The 20,611-nt window shown below is 41.6% G+C and overlaps 1 protein-coding gene across 2 annotated transcripts; it reads right to left on the reverse strand.

Moving 5' to 3' along the window:
- Window positions 1-743: 743 nt before the first annotated feature.
- Window positions 744-19,970, reverse strand: LOC111975274 (tetratricopeptide repeat protein 39C-like). Of its 2 annotated transcripts, none has more exons than XR_002878806.2 (15): window positions 19,176-19,969; window positions 17,917-17,965; window positions 14,040-14,168; window positions 12,075-12,189; window positions 11,492-11,852; window positions 9,167-9,335; window positions 8,929-9,022; window positions 8,685-8,792; window positions 8,463-8,572; window positions 8,223-8,346; window positions 7,412-7,509; window positions 5,728-5,832; window positions 5,573-5,611; window positions 3,869-4,060; window positions 744-1,677 (listed from the first exon to the last, which is right to left on the reverse strand). XR_002878806.2 is itself a non-coding variant. In XM_024003467.2 (15 exons), the coding sequence occupies exons 1-14, from the start codon at window positions 19,322-19,324 to the stop codon at window positions 3,956-3,958; spliced, it is 1,755 nt and encodes a 584-aa protein (XP_023859235.1). In that variant the 5' UTR covers window positions 19,325-19,970; the 3' UTR covers window positions 744-1,677; window position 3,955. The 2 variants fall into 2 exon arrangements, 1 of the variants encoding a protein (XP_023859235.1); XM_024003467.2 differs by having other exon boundaries at window positions 3,955-4,060; window positions 19,176-19,970.
- Between the last annotated feature and the right edge of the window lie 641 nt (window positions 19,971-20,611).

Raw genomic sequence — 20,611 nt, forward strand, 5'->3', positions numbered from 1 at the left:
TTCAGTTTTCTCAACATATTTCATGATATTTTGTTTTAAAAAATGTAGTTATTCTCAACAAACATGTGTACCTGTCCTGAAGTGCAAGAGCTCGGCGAAGTAAAATGTAGCAAACTGTGAGATGGAATCTGGCCGTCTTTTCACCACGGACCGACTGAGGCCTTCCAAAAGAGTCATCAAGCCCGGAGGCACTTTGGCGGAATATCTGTAGGACATCTTTAACGGAAAATCACCTCGTTGAGATAATTCTCCTGAAGGGAAATATTATATAAATTAAATGAATCTAATATATCGGGCTATTACTTTATATAAGGAACACATCAGCTTCTGAGAATTTTTMATTTTAATTTCTACGTGCAACTATACAAGGTTGTCTGTGTTTGTCTGAAAAGTAGGCCTAGGTTAACTTACTCTACGAAAAAAACGTCCTCTTTTCTATTCCCGTATTCCAAATGCAAAGAAGTATGTTGTCACATGAATTTACCAAGATTTAACAATGGAATACGTCATTAAACAATATACCGTATAAACATACAATTATGCAGTTCGTCATAATAACCGGCATGGCCCACGTGGGAAAGTCGTCAGAGTTTAAGATCACAATGCATGTAATCTGAAATTGCCGCCACCACCTCCAAATGGTGCCAACTAATTATAGAATAGGGTCCGTTTTTCATATGGACATAAATTAAGCCACAAAACGGATGTTGTCAGCATAAAAGTGAAACAGCTCATTCGAAATGCAGGATTAATTGACAACACTTTATTGAACAGCATGTAGAGCTCTGACACCACATAGGAACAACTTCCTGTTACAATGTAACCATCTCCATCCACATAATCCTCCACAACCCCACAACAAAGTGGTATACATATGACATTTAACTCATTATTACATGTCATTCTAATACACTTTTCTCTTACAGCTGTGAACTTACTTTGTACCAGCACTTACTGGTCACACACTCAGTAGTCAAAATGTATACATCACACCACATCTTACATCCCTTTACACAATCACAGGAAAAGATGGGAGGTCAGTAACTGACTTTAGTGTAGATAAAACAATGTTCAAAAACAACCTTGAACATGAAAAAAAGAGTCCAACTTTAAAGGAAACATAGCATGTTGAAGCCTTCACAAGCCCTTTACCATAAGGCCTATATAGATGTTTCAGAAATCATTCATAATAATATACCATGCTATATGAAGGGTGGCAAAGAGTTATTCCACATTTGACAAGCACCAGATGCAAAGACCGTTTATATCCCCCTTCATGTATACTGAACAGAAACAGAAACGCAACATTTACAATTTCAAMAWTTTTACTGAGTTACAGTTCATAGAAGGAAATCACTCAATTGAAATAAATTCAATAGGCCCCAATCTATGGATTTCACGATTGGGCAGGGGCACAGCCATGGGTGGGCCTGGGAGGGCATAGGCCCATCCACTTGGGAGCCAGGCCCACCCACTGGGAAGCCAGGCCCAGCCATTCAGAATTAGTTTTTTTCCCACACATTAAGGCTTTATTACAGAGACAAATACTCCTCAGCACCCCCCATCCCCCTCCTCAGACGATCCCGCACGTGAAGAAGCCGGATGTGGAGGTCCTGGGCTGGCGTGGTTACACAGGGTCTGCGGTTGTGAGGCCGGTTGCATGTACTGCCAAATTCTCTAAAACGACATTGGAGGCGGCTTATGGTAGAGAAATGAACATTAAATGATCTGGCAACAGCTTTGTTGGACATTCCTGCTGTCAGCATGCCAATTGCACGCTCTTTCAAAACTTGAGAAATCTGTGGCATTGTGTTGTGTGACAAAGCTGCACATTTTAGAGTGGCCTTTTATTGTACTCAGCACAAGGTTCACCTGTGGAATGATCATGCTGTTTAATCAGCTTTTTGATATGCCACACCTGTCAGGTGGATGGATGGTTTATCTTGGCAAAGGGGAAATGCTCACTAACAAGGATGTAAACAAATTTGTTCAMAACATTTGAGAGAAATAAGCTTTTTGTGCGTACGGATCATTTCTGGGATCTTTTATTTCAGCTCATGAAAAATGGGACCAACACTTTACATATTGCATTTATATTTTTGTTCAGTATAGTATGAATTAAAGAGTTTATATCACCCTTCATGTAGTATGAATTAAAGACTGTTTATATCACCTCTCATGTAGTATGAATTTGCTAATAAATGATTTGTGCTGTGTAGTGCTTGTGCCAAGCCTTCATAGCCTGGTTCCTCTCTAGGTTTCTTCCTAGGTTTTGGCCTTTCTAGGGAGTTTTTCCTAGCCACCGTGCTTCTACACCTGCATTGCTTGCTGTTTGGGGTTTTAGGCTGGGTTTCTGTACAGCACTTGAGATATCAGCTGATGTACGAAGGGCTATATAAATAAATTTGATTWAATTTTTAATTTGTTTATTTGTAAAGTGGGACTTGAAATAGCTCATCAAACTTCCAGTGTAAAATGAACAGACTCTTTTTGCTTTTTATTGCTTTGCCTTTTATTGCACCTCAGAGTGATTATAAAGAGTGATACAATACCCTGCACTTTCAATTTAGTTGTAGACTGTCTTGAATGGTTCACTCGTCATCAGTGTGGCCTGATGATAGAAAAGCCTGATCAAACTAAAATGACAGAATATCAAACTTGAATGTCCAGTTTGAATAACTTAAATCCTATCGTGGTTATTACAATGCCTGTAGTTAATAGGACCTTGTTGCATTTTGTTAAAAACCAGAGTAAATATGAATATAAATGTGTTCTGTGTCCTGATAAGGCTGTTGTCATCCAAAGTATCTCAGGAAAAAAAWAACATTCTCATTTATAGTACACAGCTGTAGAAAAGAAGCTTTCAGGTCCCTGGGTTACTAATACCCCTRCACTTGTATGCATATTGTGCAGATCAATGCCCACTGCTTAGAAACTAAAATAAATAATGTTACTCTATAACATTGTTTGGACTAAAATTGTGCTAAAATGTCACAATACATTTGGCTGTGCATATTACTTGTAAGCTATAATGTGAATGTCAGAAAAACATAACAGCAATTTCATACTATTCAGGATTCAAGGTACCGGACTCCAAAATTAAACGTTTTTACTGCTTAATGGTACGCGTTCCATGGCACGCTGCGTGATACAATACCACAAGGTAGCAGGCCACTAAGTTCTTGTTCAATAATTTTTAGGGTTGTTGTCACTTTGACTTCACTATAACACTTTCTCATTGCAGAAAAATTATCTATTGATGAAAATGTTTGTTTGCTGCATGACAAGCAAAATKTGGCTATTTAATAAAATACACATTTCTGAGAAACCAGAGGAGAGAAGATAACTGTATGGATATTGGTCAATGAGAGGGTACTACAGCAGCAACAACTAATACATTCTAGAACCTTTGTCTTGCCTTGTCACATGAGGCAAACATACAATTTGACCACTTGATTATGGGTTATACTCAAACTAACAACTCTTGTACATGTCTTCCCAAGAATATGACAAGAACAAAAAGACAAAGTTTCCTACTGTTAACTGTACTAGTACTACCTATGGTCAAGAAAACCTGAAATGGGAATAAGGTGTGCCTCTTCAAGAAGTTACTTGTATCCTATGGTCCACAGAATGGAAGGAGGGGTTGCAAGGCAAAAAAAAAACAAATACACTAGATTGGTATTAACTATGAAATTGTTGGTATTGACTATGAAATTGTTGGTATTGACTATGAAATTGTTGGTATTGACTATGAAATTGTTGGTATTGACTATGAAATTGTTGGTATTGACTATGAAATTGTTGGTTTATTGTACTTGGATGTGTGTATAAGAAAATAAAAATGTGTCTGATGAGACTGACATACTGTGGTTTTGAATGGCTTTCAATGTATAGTAAAAGCCATGCTTCCCGTATCATCAAATGCACAGCTGGAGGCTGAGTTATCATTACATCAGTGGTCGGCGGGTCTTTGAGGTACCACTTCCTTCAGCGAGGCCATGGCTGAGTGTATGCGCACGTGAAGTCTGTTCTCAAAGTCATAGCCTGCATAATCCTCCTGTGGCAGAGCAAAGAAAACAATGACGAGCTCACAATCAGAATGGACAAAGGCTGTTTGTACCAGTAATTTCAAACAGGAAATCGCTAACTATTCATATATATATACACTGCTCAAAAAAATAAAGGGAACACTTAAACAACACAATGTAACTCCAAGTCAATCACACTTCTATGAAATCAAACTGTCCACTTAGGAAGCAACACTGATTGACAATAAATTTCACATGCTGTTGTGCAAATAGAATAGACAAAAGGTGGAAATTATAGGCAATTAGCAAGACACCCCCAAAAAAGGAGTGATTCTGCAGGTGGTGACCACAGACCACTTCTCAGTTCCTATGCTTCCTGGCTGATGTTTTGGTCACTTTTGAATGCTGGCGGTGCTCTCACTCTAGTGGTAGCATGAGACGGAGTCTACAACCTGTCTCTTATACACATCTAGATGTGTATAAGAGACAGCTGCAAAATGACCTCCAGCAGGCCACAAATGTGCATGTGTCTGCTCAAACGGTCAGAAACAGACTCCATGAGGGTGGTATGAGGGCCCGACGTCCACAGGTGGGGGTTGTGCTTACAGCCCAGCACCGTGCAGGACGTTTGGCATTTGCCAGAGAACACCAAGATTGGCAAATTCGCCACTGGCGCCCTGTGCTCTTCACAGATGAAAGCAGGTTCACACTGAGCACATGAGCACATGTGACAGACGTGACAGAGTCTGGAGACGCCGTGGAGAATGTTCTGCTGCCTGCAACATCCTCCAGCATGACCGGTTTGGCGGTGGGTCAGTCATGGTGTGGGGTGGCATTTCTTTGTGGGGCCGCACAGCCCTCCATGTGCTCGCCAGAGGTAGCCTGACTGCCATTAGGTACCGAGATGAGATCCTCAGACCCCTTGTGAGACCATATGCTGACATATGCACATTTGTGGCCTGCTGGAGGTCATTTTGCAGGGCTCTGGCAGTGCACCTCCTTGCACAAAGGCGGAGGTAGCGGTCCTGCTGCTGGGTTGTTGCCCTCCTACGGCCTCCTCCACGTCTCCTGATGTACTGGCCTGTCTCCTGGTAGCGCTTCCATGCTCTGGACACTACGCTGACAGACACAGCAAACCTTTTTGCCACAGCTCGCATTGATGTGCCATCCTGGATGAACTGCACTACCTGAGCCACTTGTGTGGGTTGTAGACTCCGTCTCATGCTACCACTAGAGTGAGAGCACCGCCAGCATTCAAAAGTGACCAAAACATCAGCCAGGAAGCATAGGAACTGAGAAGTGGTCTGTGGTCACCACCTGCAGAATCACTCCTTTTTTGGGGGTGTCTTGCTAATTGCCTATAATTTCCACCTTTTGTCTATTCCATTTGCACAACAGCATGTGACATTTATTGTCAATCAGTGTTGCTTCCTAAGTGGACAGTTTGATTTCACAGAAGTGTGATTGACTTGGAGTTACATTGTGTTGTTTAAGTGTTCCCTTTATTTTTTTGAGCAGTGTATATATTCTGATAACTGAACCTTTGACTGAAGCAGAAAAGCTCTCCCTTTTCCCACCGTCTGGATAGAAACACAATGCAAAAAAACTATCATTAGTTTATTGAGATAAATTCCTTAATTAAATGTTGAACACAAACACCCACATGCACATATTGTCTGAGTTGAGATATCCTCACCTCTGGCTTGGCAAGCAGGACACATCCAAGCTCATAGCAGGAGTATGGCTGCACATAAGAGTTGGTCTGTCGACCAAACTCATCTCTGGCTGCCAGCTGGAACGACTAGATGTGAGGAGAAAGACCAAAGGAAAATCTAATGATATACAGTGTGTTCGGAAAGTATTTAGACCCCTTGGCTTTTTCCACATTGTTACATTACAGCCTTATTCTAAAATTGATTAAATTGTTTTTTCTCCCTCATCAATCTACACACAATACCACATAATGACAAAGAAAAAACAGTTTTTTTGCAAATGTATTAAAAATGAAAACCTGAAATATCACATTTCACCTTTGGCAGCAATTACAGCCTTGAGTCTTCTTGGGTATGATACTACAAGCTTGGCACACCTGTATTTGGGGAATTTCTCCCATTCTTCTCTGCAGATCCTCTCAAGCTCGGTCAGGTTGGATGGGGAACGTCGCTGCACAGTCATTTCCAGGTCTCTCCAGAGATGTTTGATTGGGTTCAGTCCGGGCTCTGGCTGGGCCACTCAAGGACATTTAGAGACTTCTACCGAAGCCACTCCTGGACCAGGTTTTCATCAATGATCTCTCTGTACTTTTCTCCRTTCATCTTTCCCTTGATCCTGACTAGTCTCCCAGTCCCTGCCACTGAAAAACATCCCCACAGCATGATGCTGCCACCACCATTCTTCACCATAGGGATGGTGCCAGGTTTCCTCCAGGCGTGACGCTTGGCATTGACGCCAAAGAGTTCAATCTTGTTCAATCTTGACCAGAGAAGATTGTTTCTCATGGTCTGAGAGTCTTTAGGTGCCTTTTGGCAAACTCCAAGCGGGCTGTCATGTGCCTTTTACTGAGGAGTGGCTTCCATCTGGCCACTCTACCATAAAGGCCTGATTAGTGGAGTGCTGCAGAGATAGTTGTCATTCTGGAAGGTTCTCCCATCTCCACAGAGGAACTCTGGAGTTCTGTCAGAGTGACCATCGGGCCCTGATCAAAGCCCTTCGTCCCCGATTGCTCAGTTTGGCCAGGCGGCAACCAAGAGTATTGGTGGTTCCAAACATTTTACATTTAAAAATGATGGAGGCCACTGTGTTCTTGGGGACCTTCAATGTTGTGCCTCAACACAATCCTGTCTCGGAGCTCTACGGACAATTTCTTCGACCTTATGGCTTGGTTTTTGCTCTGACATAAACTGTTAACTGTGGGACCTTATATAGACAGGTGTGCCTTTCCAAATCATGTCCAATCAATTGAATGTACCACAGGTGGACTCCAATCAAGTTGTAGAAACATCTCAAGGATGATCAATGGAAACAGGATGCACCAGAGTTCAATTTTGAGTCTCATAGCAAAGGGTCTGAATACTTATGTAAATAAGGTATTACTGTGTTTTATTTTTTATACATTTTCAACAATTTATAAACACCTGTTTTCGCTTTGTCATTGTATGTAGATTGATGAGTTTACATTTTTTTTWAAATCCATTTTAGAATAAGGCTGTAACGTAACAAAATGTGGAAAAAGTCAAGGGGTCTGAATACTTTATGATTCACTGTAATTCAGCACAAATACCTAGATAATGAATAACTAATAAGTGCTTAATTGTTTGTACTGGCATATGATAATATAATGATAGTACAATAATGTGCTTAGGTACAAATGATCTAATTACCTGGATAGCATCTTTATTATTTCCATGGCATTTGTGAATGGAACCAAGAAGGAGGTTTTTCAGACCCCTGCACGATGCGTCATCCACACTCTGTAACACTAAAAAGAGAGGGAACGATGTCTTAAACACAGAAATTGTACAATACTTTACAATCTGTTAGTACAGTGGTTAGCACCCCACTGTGTCATAGGAAACTCCTTAACTAAGAGATTCAGGCCTCCTGAGTGGCGCTGTGGTCTAAGGCACTGCATCGCAGTGCTAGGTGTGCCACTAGAGATTCTGGGTTTGAGTCCAGGCTCTGTCGCGACCGGGAGACCCATGGGGTGGCGCACAATTTGTCCAGTGTCGTCCGGGTTAGGGGAGGGTTTGGCCGGCAGGGATGTCCGTGTCCCATCACGTACTGGTGGGCCGGGTGCAGTGCACGCTGACACGGTCGCCAGGTGTACAGTGTTTCCTCCGACACATTGGTGCGGCTGGCTTCCGGGTTAAGTGGGCATTGTGTCAAGAAGCAGTGCGGTGCGGCTTGGTTGGGTTGTGTTGCGGAGGACGCACGGCTCTCGACCTTGACTTCTCCCGAGTCCGTACGAAAGTTGCAGAGATGAGACAAGACTAACTACCAATTGGATACCACGAAATTGGGGAGAAAATGGTAAAAAAAGAGAAGAAAAGAGATTCAGTCTTCTCTCTAGGAAGCATTTAAGAATTTCATATTTTTCGATAGTGTAATAGAAAGCTTATGCCTGTTGTATTGCTGTTTAGATATGATGACATGTAAAGGATGATAAAGGTTGGGAAAAGCTCTAGCCCTTACCCTGATTCATGAGCTGCAGTTTGGAGGAGGAGCAGTTGGGCAGAGCCTTCCACAGGTACAGCACCTCTATGACTCCCAGAATGCACAGTTCTCTGGTGGGAGACATCTTCCTCAGTCTCTCCGCCTGCAGTAGGGTGAGGCAGAGAGGCCAAGGTAGAGAAACGGAGAGGATTCATGGTTATTAGTTTCACAAAGAGTGGATAAAGACATGGTAAATACACTTAGATGAAAATGACCCACCCGCTTGAGGGCAAACTGCTCAATCTGGTTGTTCTTCCTCTTGAACAGTTTCTGGACATCTTTGAAGACACACTTGGCACCATCCAAGTCCCCTGCAGCTCCCTGACATACTGTACAGAGGGGGGGGGTTTAGAGTGTGAGATAACTTTGAGAAGATGAATATGAAATGATGACGATCGATCGATCAATGCTCCACAGGTTCCTGGGCAGTGGCTCTCTCACCTCCAGTCAGGTAGGCATAGTAACACTGTGACCACCGGGACTCATTCTTCAGCCTCTCAAATGACCTGAATGCATCCTCAAAGTTCATCTCTATCATACTGCACCAGCCTGAAATCAAGACAAGACAAATAGGTACAACAGATGGATTTGTCTCTCAGTGACTGTAAACAGTACATGATGAGTGTTTGCATGTCTGGGTGCTCATTTGAAAGTTGGCATGCATGTATGTGAGGTTAACAAGTACCGATTTCATAGAGACACACGTGCTGGATCTCTCTTTGGTCTGATGCCAGCTCTAGTGCATCATGGAAGGACACCAGCGCACTGTTAATTTGGCACTGGAGATAGATGAGATATAGATGAGATGGAGATAGCACACAACTCATCACTTGACACAATTACAAGCTACAACAACTTACTGTCCTGTACAACACTAAGTGGCAACATACTGTTATTTAACCTTCAGATGACCCCATGCTCACCTCTAACCTCTGAACACGTCCTTTAAAGAACATGAAGAGGGAGGAATTGGGGTAGACCACAGCCTTCCTCTGCAGAATGGCCTTTGCTTCCTCCAGGCCTGCCTGAGTGTCAGAACCATCCAGTGCAAAAAAGGGCAGCACTACTGTGTGGTACCACAGGAGGGCCAACCTGGGCAGGGAAGAGAGAGACGCAAACGGTTTGTTTGAATGACAATTTAAGATATTTTTTATAAATATTGATTACAGTACATTCAAGTTCTTAGATAGTTAACATGCAACAAGGTTTCCTTTCTTGTCGAATTAGAGCTTTGTAAAGATGCCATATAGAACAAAACCCCACTGCAGTAATTTGGTAAAACACCATCTAAATTTCATAAATAGCAAATTGTAGTTTGTTTCAGGGCCATTTTTCACCACTAGACATTCTAATAAGCATGGGCATGATTATTGCTATTCTTAGATCGACTAGTCATCATAAGTCACCACTCAACTGCCACTGAGAGCATGCAATTGTACTCAATATGTCCCCAATTCTCTATGACTTCAAATGTTACAAACACCTGTCCCTGGTTCCCTGTATTATACACGGAATAAATACACTATGGTTATAATATGCCACTGTGATGCTCTATGAGATATGACAAAACAGATGGCCATGTATGAAACAGCAGGAACAAGAWCTTTGCCAAGAGCTGGGAAAGAGATGAGCTGAAACACATCATGCAGAGTAACAACACATCATCCCAAATCAAAATCAAGACCTGTGCTCTGCTTTTCTTTCAAATGATGACATCATATCTACAGTGCCTTCAGAAAGTATTCACCCCCTTTACTTTCCACATTATGTTGTGTTACAGCCTGATTTTTCAATTGATTACATTGAGATTTTGTGTCACTGATCTACACACAATACCCTACAATGTCTAAATGGAATTTTGTTTGTAGAAAATGTTAGAAATTWATMAATTCAAAGAAACTGTCATGAGTCAATAAGTATTCAAAACCTTTGTTATAGCAAGCCTAAATAAGTTCAGGAGTAAAAATGTGCTGAACAAATCACATAATAGGTTGCAGTGACTCATTCTGTGTTCAATAATTTTTTATGAATACCGTATCTCTGTACCCCACACATACAATTATCTGTAAGGTCCCTCAATCGAGTAGTGAATTTCAAGCACAGATTCAAGCACAAAGACCAGGGAGGTTTTTCCAATGGATCGCAAAAAAGGGCTTAGAGACTCTTAGAGAAAGGTGCTTCTACAAAGTATTGTCCCAGGGGTACGAATACTTATGTAAATTAGATATTTCTGTTTTTATTTTCAATCAATTTGCAAAAAACATGTGTTCACTTTGTCATTAAGGGATATTGTGTGTAGATGGGTRTGAGAAAAAACTTATTTTATAAATGTTTTAATTCAGGCTGTAACACAACAAAATGTGGAATAAATCAAGGGGTATGAAAACTTTCTGAAGGCACCGTACATATATCAGCTCATTCAAGCAGTAAAAAKAACTGACAGTGACCTGAACAATATGAACATTATCCCTTTGCTTGAATGTCATTCCCTTCAACTACTACACTGAACAAAAATATAAACTCAACATGTAGTGTTGGTCCCATGTTTCAAGAGCTGATATAAAAGATCCCAAAAATGTTCCATACRCACAAAAAGCTTATTTCTCTCAAATTTTGGGCGCAAATTTGACTACATCCCTGTTAGTGGGCATTTCTCCTTTGCCAAGATAATCCATCCACCTGACAGGTGTGGCATATCAAGAAGCTGATTAAACAGCATGATCACTACACAGGTGAACTTTGTGCTGGGGACAATAAAAGGCCACTCTAAAATTTGCAGTTTTGTCACACAGATGTCTCAAGTTGAGGGAGCATGCAATTGGCATGCTGACTGCAGTAATGTCCACCAGAGCTGTTGCCAGATAATTTAATGTTCATTTCTCTACCATAAGCCGCGTCCAATATCGTTTTAGAGATTTTGGCAGTACGTCCAACCGGCTTCACAACCACGCCAGCTCTATGCAAAGGAGATGTGTCACGCAGGATGTGGCAAATGGTATCACCCCAGATACTGACTGGTTTTCTGATCCACGCCCCTACCTTTTTTAAAAGGTATCTGTGACCAACAGATGATTATCTGTATTCTAATTATGTGAAATCAATAGATTAGGGCCTAATGMATTTATTTCAATCGACTGATTCCCTTATATGAAGTGTAACTCAGTAAAATCTTAGAAATTGTTGTTGGGTTTTTATTTAGTGTAGTAAGTCTCTCTCTCTCTCAAAAGTGATGTAGTACTCATACTCACGTAGCTAGTGGGGCCTTCATGTCCTTACTCTCACTGGCATACATGAGGGAGGACAAACCCTGGAGACGGTCACCAGGGAAACCCAGCAGGTTGATGATCTTGAGTAGGTGTGGYGGTACCATGGAGATGCAGAGGTGAAAGAGGCCGTAGCCGAAGCTGACGGAGCCCTTGAGCCGGTCCAGGGCCTCTTCAGTCACAGCGCCCTCCACTGGGGAGTTGTGATTGGCCTGGTCTGAGGACAGATCCTCCTCATGGGAGGGAGAGCGCCTCACACAGGTCTCCTGCAGCTGACTGATGTCACTGTGGCACTTATTGTACATCTTCCAGGCCTTACGGAGGATCCAGCCTCCCTTGATGTATGCTGTTGAGGAGAAGATACTGTAAGAGGCAGTCCAGTGGAGATGGAAAGTTAAATCCAGTTAACTCTCATGAATCCTATTTTACTTGTTTTCCAAAATCAGTAGACTGGTATTAATCATATCACATTATAGAATAGAAARTGTATCCTAAAGAATTTTGTTAAGATCCATTTTGCATTACAGTTGTTATTGAATGATTGTGGATTCAACAAATTATACATTACATGAGAGCTCCTGCTTGACGAAGGAAAGCACAGCAAGGTAGACCTGGCAGTCGGCCACAATGATCTGTCGCTGCAGGCGGTCCACAACTACGACCGCTGACCTCTGGGGTTCCAACTGACAGACAGAAACACACAGCAGTCTGGTCATTATCTGATCAACTCTCAACTAAACCATCAGCCAGTCCAGCTATGCAATGAAGAAGCCCCCTGTGTTGATCATAAACAGGTCTCCATTCTATTTCTTCATTCTATTTCAGAGAGTTACACCAATTACATTTAGTGTGTGTTTGACATGATCTCATAGTTGCCAATATCACTCTCAATGTAGAAGATTGTTAACAAATATATTGTTTCCATTTTGGCTTTGATTATTGATACTGAAACAGCTGGCAACAATTATGTTGTTTAACTTCTTATGGCTGGGGGCGCTATTTTCACGTTTCGGATGAAAAGCATGCCCAGAGTAAACTGCCTGTTACTCAGGCCCAGAAGCTAAGATATGCATATTATTAGTAGATTTGGATAGAAAACACTCTGAAGTTTCTAAAACTGTTTGAATGATGTCTGTGAGTATAACAGAACTCATATGGCAGGCAAAAACCTGAGAAAGAATCTAACCAGGAAGTGGGAAATCTGAGGTTTGTAGATTTTCAAGTATATGCCTATCCAAGATACAGTGTAAATTTGGTCCGATTGCATTTCCTAAGGCTTCCACTAGATGTCAACAGTCTTTAGAACCTTGTTTCAGGCTTCTACTGTGAAGGGGGAAAGAATAAGAGCTGTTTGACTAAGGGGTCTGGCAGAATGCCATGAGCTAAGTCACGTGCGCAGCCGTGAGAGCGAGCTGCGTTCCCTTTAATTTCTAAAGACAAAGGAATTGTCCGGTTGGCATATTATTGAAAATTTATGATAAAAACATCCTAACGATTGATTCTATACATCGTTTGACATGTTTCTACGAACTGTAATGGAACGGTTTTGACTTTGTCTGGACTAAGTGCCTGCGCCTTGTAAATTTGGATTTGTGAACTAAACGCACAAACAAAAAGGAGCTATTTGGACATAAATTATGGACTTTATCGAACAAAACAAACATTTATTGTGGAACTGGGATTCCTAGGAGTGCATTCCGATGAAGATCATCAAAGGTAAGTGAATATTTATAATGCWATTTCTGACTTCTGTTGACTCCACAACATGGCGGGTATCTGTATGGCTTGTTTTGGTGGCTGAGCGCTGTACTCAGATTATTCCATGATGTGCTTTCGCTGTAAAGCTTTTTTGAAATCTGACACAGTCGTTGCATTAAGGAGAAGTATATCTTTAATTCCATGCATAACACTTGTATTTTCATCAACATCCAAAATCACTGGATGTTTTGGAAGCAAAACATTACTGAACATAACGCGCCAATGTAAACTGAGATTTCTGGATATAAATATAAACTTTATCGAACAAAACATACATGTATTGTGTAACATGAAGTCCTATGAGTGCCATCTGATGAAGATCAAAGGTTAGTGATWAATTTTATCTCTATTTCTGCTTTTTGTGACTCCTCTCTTTGGCTGGAAAATGGCTGTGTTGTTTTGTGACTAGGCACTGACCTAACATAATCGCATGGTATGCTTTCGTCATAAAGCCTTTTTGAAATCGGACACTGTGGTGGGATTAACAASAAGTTTATYKTTAAAATGGTGTATAATACTTGTATGTTTGAGGAATTTTAATTATGAGATTTCTGTTGTTTGAATTTGGCGCCCTGCACTTTCACTGGCTGTTGTGAAATCGATCCCGTTAACGGGATTTCAGCCATAAGAAGTTAACTGACAGCCGAAATCAAGACAGAACTAYGCATGCTACATTACCAATGTTGGGATATCCTAAACATGAATGCTCCATGTAAATTAAACATCTGTCTGCCTGCCTGCCTGCTTATCTGCCTGTAATCAGTCGTCCACTCACGCTCTTCTTGATTTTGTTCCTGATTGTCTCTATGACGCCAGCGTTGTCACTCTCACACAGCTTCTCCGTGGTTCTCAGGTCGTCACACGCCGTCTGCATCTTCTCCTCCTCAAAGGTCATCATGGCATTCTGCAACGTCACACAAACACATTGGAGCTTTTCAGCTAACGCTGGCACAGTGAAAACACTCATGCAATGAATTAAAACAATAAGGACCAGATTGAATTAATAATAAGACCAGATTGAGTTTTCATTGGGGTGTATTGGCCACAGGTGTGTTGTAATCGGACTGAAGGAGGGTTATAACACAGGGGTTACACAATGCTTTCACAAAGCTGGCTCAGTACAAAGAGCCCTTTCTAGGCCACAGCACATGGAACACAGTGACATTGGCACAGACCCTGGAACTGACCCTGTATATAGCTTACTTACTTTCTCGTGTTCTACTTATTTCAATTTCTTGTGTGTTTTTGTTCTAGTTTATTTTATAGTACTACTGATATTGATTACTTTGATTACTGCATTTTTGGGAAAGAGCTTGCAAGAAAGGCATTTCACTGTACTTGTGCACCTGACAATAAAACTAGAAATTTGAACTTGAAACATCGGGACCCTATTGTGTGTATCTGTGTGTTACACAGTGACATCAGGATTGTATGTGTGTGTTACGTGTGAGAGCCACACTGTTTGGTCAACAATCTCTTGTTCAGTTGCCTTTTATCACACTGTCAGTCAGAGAACATTTACTTCAATACGTAACTGGAGCGTTTCCAGAATCCCAGAGAGGAAGTCATGAAATAAATCTACTGATTAGTAGATACAGTTGAAGTCGGAAGTTTACATACACCTCAGACAAATACATTTAATCTCAGTTTTTCACAATTCCTTACATTTAATCCTAGTAAACATTCCCTGTCTTAGGTCAGTTAGGATCACCACTATTTTAAGAATGTGAAATGTCAGAAAAGAGAGAGAATGATTTATTTCAGCTTTTATTTCTTTCATCACATTCCCAGTGGGTCAGAACTTTACATACACTCAATTAGTATTTGGTAGAATTGCCTATAAATTGTTTAACTTAAGACAAATGTTTTGGGTAGCATTCCACAAGCTTCCCACAATAAGATGGGTGAATTTTCACCCATTCCTCCTGACAGAGCTGTGTAACTGAGTCAGGTTTGTAGGTCTCCTTGCTTGCACACGCTTTTTCAGTTCTGCCCACAAATTTTCTATAGGATTGAGGTCAGGGCTTTGTGATGGCCACTCCAATACCTTGACTTTGTTGTCCTGAAGCAATTTTGCCACAACTTTGGAAGTATGCTTGGGGTCATTGTCCATTTGGATGACCCATTTGCGACCAAGCTTTAACTTCCTGACTGATGTCTTGCTCAATATATCCACATAATTGTCCTCCCTCATGATGCCATCTATTTTGTGAAGTGCACCAGTCCCTCCTGCAGCAAAGCCCCCCACAACATGATGCTGCCACCGTGCTTCACGGGTGGGATGGTGTTCTTCGGCTTGCAAGCCTCCCCCTTTTTCCTCCAAAATAACGATGGTCATTATGCCAAACAGTTCTATTTTTGTTTCATCAGACCAGAGGACATTTCTCCAAAAAGTACGATCTTTGTCTCCAAGTGCAGTTGCAAACCGTAGTCTGGCTTTTTTATGGCGGTTTTGGAGCAGGTGGTTGAAGATATCCTCTAGTGGTGTAGGGGGCTGTGCTTTGGCAAATAGGTGGGTTATATCCTGCCTGTTTGGCCCTGTCCGGGGGTATCGTCGGATGGGGCCACAGTTTCTCACGACCTCCTGTCTCAGCCTCCAGTATTTATGCTGCAATAGTTTATGTGCGGGGGTCTAGGGTCATTCTGTTATATCTGGAGTATTTCAAATTTTATCCAGTGTGAATTTAAGTATGCTCTCTCTAATTCTTTTCTCTCTCTCGGAGGACTGAGCCCTAGGCCATGCCTCAGGACTACCTGGCCTGATGACTCCTTGCTGTCCCCAGTGCACCTGGCCGCTGCTGCTGCCCAGTTTCAACTGTTCTGCCTGCGGCTACGGAACCCTGACCTGTTCACCGGCGTGCTACCTGTCCAGACCTGCTGTTTTCAACTCTTAGAGACAGCAGGAGCGGTAGAGATACTCTGAATGATCGGCTATGAAAGCCAACTGACATTTACTCCTGAGGTGCTGACCTGTTGCACCCTCGACAACCACTGTGATATTATTATTTGACACTGCTGGTCATCTACGAACATTTGAACATCTTGGCCATGTTCTGTTATAATCTCCACCTGGCACAGCCAGAAGAGAACTGGCCACCCTCATAGCCTGGTTCCTCTCTGTTTCTTCCTAGGTTCTGGCCTTTCTAGGGATTTTTTCCTAGCCACCGTGCTTTATACACCTGCATTGCTTGCTGTTTGGGGTTTTAGGCTGGGTTTCTACATCAGTTGTGACATCAGCTGATCTAAGAAGGGCTTTATAAATAGATTTGATTGATTGATTGGATATAGATACTTTTGTACCTGTTTCCTCCACTATTCACAAGGTCTTTGCTGTTGTCTGGGATTGATTTGCACTTTTCGCACCAAAGTACGTTTATCTCTAGAGACAGAACGCGTCTCTTTCCTGAGCGGTATGATGGCTGCATGGTCCCATGGTGTTTATACTTGTGTACCATTGTTTGTACGGATGAACGTGGTACCTTCAGGCATTTGGAAATTGCTCCAAGGATGACCAGACTGTGGTGAGGTCTACAATTTCTTTCTGAGGTCTTGGCTGATTTCTTTTGATTTTCCATGATGTCAAGCAAAGAGGCACTGAGTTTGAAGGTAGGCCTTGAAATACATCCACAGTACCCTCCAATTGACTCAAATGAATGAATTAGCCTATCAGAAGCTTCTAAAGCCATGACATCATTTTCTGGAATTCTGGAATGTTCCAAGCTGTTTAAAGGCACAGTCAACTTAGTGTATGTAAACTTCTGACCCACTGGAATTGTGATACAGTGAATTATAAGTGAAATAATCTGTCAGTAAACAATTGTTGGAAAAATGACTTGTGTCATGCACAAAGTAGATGTCCTAACCGACTTGCCAAAACTATAGTTTGTTAACAAGAAATTTGTGGAGTGGTTAAAAAACTAGTTTTAATGACTCCAACCTAAGTGTATGTAAACTTCCGACTTCAACTGTACATACAGAATGCAGTGTATGCCTCCACTCTTTTAAATATGTGGTTTGCTTTTCAGATTATTTAAATGATCTATCATTAGTGCAACTATGAGGCCCTCTATGCATCAGTGGTCCTTTTACTGATGCATTATCCTTCCAGGCGTTTTGTTGCATGGGAGGGCAGAGGAGAATGAAGTCATCTCTGGCTTCATGGTGCTCCAACTCTGACATGAGGGGCAGTGACAGGGGGATTTTGTTTTGTGACCATGTTACGGAAAATCTGTTGCCTTCTCTCTCTTTTCCCCGACTGACTAATAGAGTGTCAAACATCACTACAAAGAGAGTGATAGTCTCCACAGCTAAATTATTTTGATGAGTTGAAGATGCATCCATTATGGTAATAGTTGAAAATGAGGGGAAATGGACAATAGTGGGCATGATGATGTAATCCATTCACAAATTGGGTCGAGTCAAGTCTTGACACATCTAACTCACTGAATGCACTGTATGATGTAATGTCACACACTAACATTGTTAGGATGAGTCATTTAATTTGCCCTGTCTCTCTTAGCTTGCATGCTTGTGGCGATGTCATGAGAGAGAATGTCAGTAGAGGTAGGATGTGAGCCATCTCCAGGAAAACAACCAAAGGGTAACGGCAACACATCTGTACTGTAGCCAAGATGCAGTCTGAGGAAACTCACCAGGAAGCTGACAAAACTGGCCCCAAAGCTCATCAGTGGACTGTGAGTCCTGAATGGAAGGGAGAGATAGACACATTAAGGACGGAAAGTATGGAGAAGATGACAAAAATAATATAATACTTACGAAGTGGGTGAGTGATAGAGACAGTTACTTCGGCCTAATACCAAACATAATTCAAGAAAGCAGGGGAAATAGTAGCCAGTGAATGTTGAGTATCGACTAAGAGGAAAAGGTATGTTACTAAGGAAACGAACTAAAGGTAAAGATCATAATTGATTATCAAAAATCATTAATCAAATTGGTATAAAATAACCATGAACATCTTAGTCACTAGATATGTTTTCCCACATAGTGCTTTACAGAGAGGGACATTCAGTCCTTTGTTTCAGCATCATCAGCGACTCATGGAGGGAGAGAGGCTTGATTATCCAGGGAGCTAAAATTAGCACAGTAAGTGGAAGTTTCTCCTGTTGGCACAAACATAGCTGGATTGCTGTGAGTGCAGTGCACTATCCTTCCATTTCTCAGTCACCATTACCCCTTCAACTGTTTGGAATGTCAGTGCCAGCATGTAGCACATAACCTAGTATTTCAGTTCTTGTTTGGGGGGGGTGGGGGGTAGGCTATGAAGGGGGATAGTTTGAAGAGACAAGGCTGGATTTAAATKTAGACTTTCATTAGCCTATATTGTACGCTCTCTGCCTGTTTCATTACAGTATGTTACACCAACTCAATAACATTCATCTGCAGCTTTAAGAGGAAATAAAGGGTAAAGCAAATAATACATAATCATAATCACAAGTGCAAACAGGCTAAACATTTCAAATAAAACTATGCCTAACCATGGTCATGCACTGTTTGGCACCAGTGTGTTCTACCAAAGAGAACAAACGGTCTTTGTGTTTTGGACTTTAGTTGGACAGTGTGTTTGGGAAATTACTGATGCAATTGGCCACTGAGATTATAATACTTTAATGATACCAAAGCCTTGTATACGCCTAAAATATAAAATAGCCTGTATGGCTCTAATGGGTACGATCTCAAAGGAAATATGCTGAGCTCTGATGTTTTATCAATATTTCTGTCCAACCTTCAATTTGCTGGGTGGTACATTTGCATAAAATACCATGTGAATATTTAATAATGATGCAAGGTTATCTGTCATGATTAGATAGGTGCAGCATATTGCTTTACCTACATATGATCATATAATAGGCTACGTTTTATGAAATTATGAAGGCCAGGAAGAATATCTCACCTATATTTTCTGAAAAGCTCGTTGCTCTCCTTGAATCCGTTGTTGAGAAGCATGTTGATACCTTGAAGAGCGAGCTCAGCGTCGTCTATATGCTCAGCTTTTTCCTCTACCTGCTGGGACTGCCCCTGGGACTGCTCCGGGCCCGCCATTGTTTATGCCTATCGTCTGCTTCTTATAATTAATATATTCAATACAGGCCAAAATGTGGTTCCAAAATTATTCTTCCCTGTAGACTATCCCACCTTGGTTATTGATGATGACACTGTGCCGGCATATCCTTTCGGCCAAAATTCTGAAGGTATCACACCAGTGCAGCGATAAACCTCTTCAGAAGGCGACGCAAATTGGCCACCGGTAAATTAATCCTCGGCGCGCATCCGAGTTTCGTGCAAATGCACACAATGCACCCTTTACATGCTATTTCTAAGATTAAAATAGGTATACATTCATTTAGACATAGCTGTTCTTCCTCGTAATTTACAATGTGCTAGCTGGTCGTCATCATATTTGCAATGCACAAAGTCAAAGTCTCCTCAGCTTGCTGTGTTTTATGCTATTACATAACAAGAAGAAAGGGCTGTTTAGCTTTTTTGTCTGACCCACGCAATGATTGTCGTCAGTCGAAAAACTGATTGTCGTCATAACGTATAGCATAGCGCATCTCTAGTAGGAGGTTTCAAAGATGAAGCCTGCTGTGGTAAATCAGCAACCTGCCATCGCACTGTGTGGCCCAGCTTCCCCTGCCTGCTGGCTATTTCCTCTCATCAGTACCCTTTCCTATGTCCTGCTCTGCCCCCCTACTCAGAGCAAATTTGATGACAGCAACAACCTTTCACCTCACAGCCAGCCAATAGGCGCGAGCATCAGAACAACAGCAGTGAACTGTCACATCCAATGGTCCAGCCCAACCAGGGATCACATCAGATCAAAGGCTACACACGCCTCACAATCCTCAGCGTTGAAAGGCAGTGGCATGTATTCATGGGTGCCAAGGGAAGCCAGGCTTCCCCCCCAAAATTAACTAATATATATACAGCGGGCTCCAAAATTACTGGCACCCCTGACTGGCAATGCACAAACAATACTTAAAAAAATATAAACAATATAATTATAGAGATAAACTCAAAATACCAACATGTGAGAAATACTGTACTTTATTAATGTTCCAATGGAACCCACCAAAATCATACAATTATTTAATACAAAATACATTTCACCAAAATCAAGGTTTCATAATTATTGGCACTCCTCATTTAGTACTTAGTGCAACCATCTCTGGCAAGGATAACAGCATGGAGTCTTTTCCTGTAATGTTTGACAAGGTTAAGGAACACATTTGGAGGGATTTTGGACMATTCCTCWWTGCAGATCCTTTCAAGATCCTTCACATTCTTGGGTTTGCACTTATCAACTGCCCTCTTCAACTCAGCCCACAG

Source organism: Salvelinus sp. IW2-2015, linkage group LG16, assembly GCF_002910315.2.
Source record: "Salvelinus sp. IW2-2015 linkage group LG16, ASM291031v2, whole genome shotgun sequence".
Lineage (NCBI taxonomy): Eukaryota > Metazoa > Chordata > Actinopteri > Salmoniformes > Salmonidae > Salvelinus > Salvelinus sp. IW2-2015.